We start from the raw sequence: 3,548 nt of genomic DNA, 5'->3' as shown, positions 1-3,548 counted from the left end.
TCCCCCCCTCCAATTGCCCCATGCCCCCTGGGGTGACCCCCCATGACTGCCCCATGCACCCCAGCGTACTCCATGGGACCTCAGGGTGCCTCATGGACCCCAAAAGTGCCCCAAACGTCCTCAGGGTGCCCTCTGGCTGCCCCATGCACCCCGGTGTGCCCCATAAGGTCCTTAGGGTGACCTATAGGACATGGGGTGCCCCATGTGTCCTAAGGGTGCCCCATGCATCCTAGGGTCACCCCCCCAACTGACCCACGTGCCCCAGCATACTCTATGGGACCTCAGGGTGCATCATGGACCCAAGAGTGCCCCAAATGTCCTCGGGGTGCCCTCTGGCTGCCCCATGCACCCCGGGGTGCCCCATGGCTCCTGGTGCTCAGGGATGACCTATACCCCCCCCAGCTTGTCCAATGCCCTCCCCCCCTCCAATTGCCCCATGCACCCCAGGTTACTCCATGGGACCTCAGGGTGCCTCATGGTCCCCAAGAGTGCCCCAAATGTCCTCGGGGTGCCCTCTGGCTGCCCCATGCACCCTGGGGTGCCCCATGGCTCCTGGGTGCCCCTATGTGCTCGGGGATGACCTATGCCCCCCCCAGCTTGTCCAATGCCCTTCCCCCCTCCAATTGCCCCATGCACCCTGGGGTGACCCCCCATGACTGCCCCATGCACCCCAGGGTACTCAATGGGACCTCAGGGTGCTTCATGGTCCCCAAGAGTGCCCTAAATGTCCTCGGGGTGCCCTCTGGCTGCCTCATGCACCCCGGTGTGCCCCATGGCCCCTGGGTGCCCCTATGTGCTCAGGGATGACCTATACCCCCCCCAGCTTGTCCAATGCCCTCCCCCCCTCCAATTGCCCCATGCACCCCAGGTTACTCCATGGGACCTCAGGGTGCTTCATGGTCCCCAAGAGTGCCCTAAATGTCCTCGGGGTGCCCTCTGGCTGCCTCATGCACCCCGGTGTGCCCCATGGCCCCTGGGTGCCCCTATGTGCTCAGGGATGACCTATACCCCCCCAGCTTGTCCCATGCCCTCCCCACCCCCAATTGCCCCAGGGACCCTCAGGGAGCCCCATGTCCCCAGAGTGACTCGTAAAGCCCCCCCAGATGCCCTCAATACCCCCAGGTTGCCCCATGGCCCTGGAGGTTGTCCCACGTAACACCCCATACACACCCAGGATGCTCATGTGGCCCTATACAGCCCCAGGTGGCCCCCTCGTGCCCCCCATACAGCCCCAGGATGCCCCCCTGTGACCCCCATGCAGTCCCAGGATGCCCCATATACCCCCAGGGTGCCCCATGTGCCCCTATATACCCCCAGGTGGCCCCCTGTGCCCCCATATGCCCAAGGGATGCCCCACATACCCCACATATACACCCATATATAACCCATGTGGCCCAATACAGTCCCAGGTGCCCCCCTGTGCCCCCATATACCCCCAGGATGCCTCATATTGCCCCAGCCCCTCTCCCGCTCCCCACCTGCAGGTCCGGGGGGGGTCTTGACCAGGGAAGGAGCCTCCCACCCCCTCCAGATCCTGCACCCCAACCACGCAGGGCTTGGTGCCCCACGGCATGGCACAGCTGACTGCAGCCAGGTGGGGAAACTGAGGCACGGGGGCACCGCTCAGCCAGAGGGTCACCCCCCACCCCACTCGTGCCTCAGTTTCCCTTCCTGGGGAGGAACCACACCACCCACCTCCTGCAAAAAAGCCACGCAGCCCCCTCTCCAGCGTGACGGGACCCCAGCTCGCTCTGCCTACAGATTTTTGCTGGAAAAAGCTTTATTTTCTGAGATTTATAAGCCCCCGGAGGCCCCTGCACCGCGACGGCGCGGCCCTGCAGCCACCAAGGACGGGGACATCCGACAGCATCCCACGTCCCCGGGGGGACCAGGGAGCAAACCCCCAGCACCACCGCAGCCTCGTGGGGCCCCCCCAAAAATGAGGGGCCGCGTGAGCCTCCCCACAAACTCCCCCACCACACGGGATGGGGTCGAGCACCTCCCGGGAGCCCTTTTGCCTTCGTCCCCATGGGGGATCTGTGATGGGAAGGATTTGGGGGGGGGTGCCCATGTTTCGGACGGGGACATCCGACAGCATCCCACGTCCCCGGGGGGACCAGGGAGCAAACCCCCAGCACCACCGCAGCCTCGTGGGGCCCCCCCAAAAAACGAGGGGCCGCGTGAGCCTCCCCACAAACTCCCCCACCACACGGGATGGGGTCGAGCACCTCCCGGGAGCCCTTTTGCCTTCGTCCCCATGGGGGATCTGTGATGGGAAGGGTTTGGGGGGTGCCCATGTTTTGGGGAGCTGGGCAAAGCCACCCTAAGTTTCTGATGCTCTCAGAGCTCATCAAGACGTCTCCTCCGATCCCGATCCCGATCCTGATCCCAACTGCCTGTCCGACCGCGACTGCTGGCCGAAATCCTACGGGAGAGGGAAGAAGAGAAGCAGAAAAAGCCCCTCACCGTGGCCTCGGGGCTGCCCGTGCCCCAGGTGGGGAGGTGACCCCCCCCATCTCACCTGCTGCCAGCAGGCCTCCAGCATGACGCCGGCGCGCAGCAGGCACCACAGCTCTCCCAGCAGCGAGAGCAGGACGTGGAGGACGTCGCTCCAACGGCCGACGGTGAGGAGGAGGATGAAGAGGCCGCCCATCCGCACCAGCACCGTCTGGTAAAGCCCGGCCGTGCTCTGCCGCGACTCCTCTGCAAGGACACAGGCTTGGGGTGCCCACCGTGTGGGGACACCCCCTCCCCTCCCCAGCCCCACGACCTGGGGGCACGGTGCCCTTCGGGGATGCTACGGGGTATAGCCCCCCGCTGCCCCATATACCCCCAGGATGCACCATATATCCCCTATATGCCCCTAGGATGCCCCATATAAACCCATACAGCCCCAGGATGCACCATGTACCCTCTATACAGCCCCAAGTGCCCCCCCCGTGCTCCCATATACCCCCAGGATGTCCCATATATCCCCTATATACCCCTAGGATGCCCCATATAAACCCATACAGCCCCAGGATGCACCATGTACCCTCTATACAGCCCCAAGTGCCCCCCCATGCTCCCATATACCCCCACGATGTCCCATATATCCTCTATACGCTCCTAGGATGCCCCATATAAACCCATACAGCCCCAGGATGCTCCATACAGTTCCATACCCCCCCAGGGCCTCCCTATGTACCCTCTATACAGCCCCAAGTGCCCCCCCATGCTCCCATATACCCCCACGATGTCCCATATATCCTCTATACGCTCCTAGGATGCCCCATATAAACCCATACAGCCCCAGGATGCCCCCTATGCCCCCATACAGCCCCAGGAGGCTCCATACAGTTCCATACACCCCTGGGACCCCCCCTATATCCCTATACCCCCAGGATGCCCCACACAGCTTCATATACAGCCCCATGCATCCCCATATACATCCCCCTAAGCCCCAGGATGCCCCTTATATCCACTCTATACCCCCAGGATGCCCTATATATCCCCTATATGCCCCCAGGATGCCCCCTATGCCCTCATACAGCCCCTTGATGCTCCAT

At 63.3% G+C, this 3,548-nt stretch overlaps 1 protein-coding gene across 1 annotated transcript in view; it reads right to left on the bottom strand.

Moving 5' to 3' along the window:
* Positions 1-2,085: 2,085 nt before the first annotated feature.
* TMEM82 (transmembrane protein 82) overlaps positions 2,086-3,548 on the bottom strand; it is an 8,179-nt gene continuing 6,716 nt past the window's right edge. Inside the window, exons 5-6 of the mRNA XM_014951871.1 lie at positions 2,522-2,703; positions 2,086-2,425 (exon numbers count right to left, since the gene is read on the bottom strand). Of these exons, the coding sequence (XP_014807357.1) occupies positions 2,351-2,425; positions 2,522-2,703 (257 nt within the window). The 3' untranslated portion in view covers positions 2,086-2,350. The remainder of the gene's footprint in view (positions 2,426-2,521; positions 2,704-3,548) is intronic.

Source organism: Calidris pugnax, unplaced genomic scaffold (assembly GCF_001431845.1).
Source record: "Calidris pugnax isolate Ruff unplaced genomic scaffold, ASM143184v1 scaffold205, whole genome shotgun sequence".
In the NCBI taxonomy this organism is placed as follows: Eukaryota; Metazoa; Chordata; class Aves; order Charadriiformes; family Scolopacidae; genus Calidris; species Calidris pugnax.
Note: the sequence above shows the minus strand (reverse complement) of the source record. Positions and strands in the feature narration are given on the sequence as shown.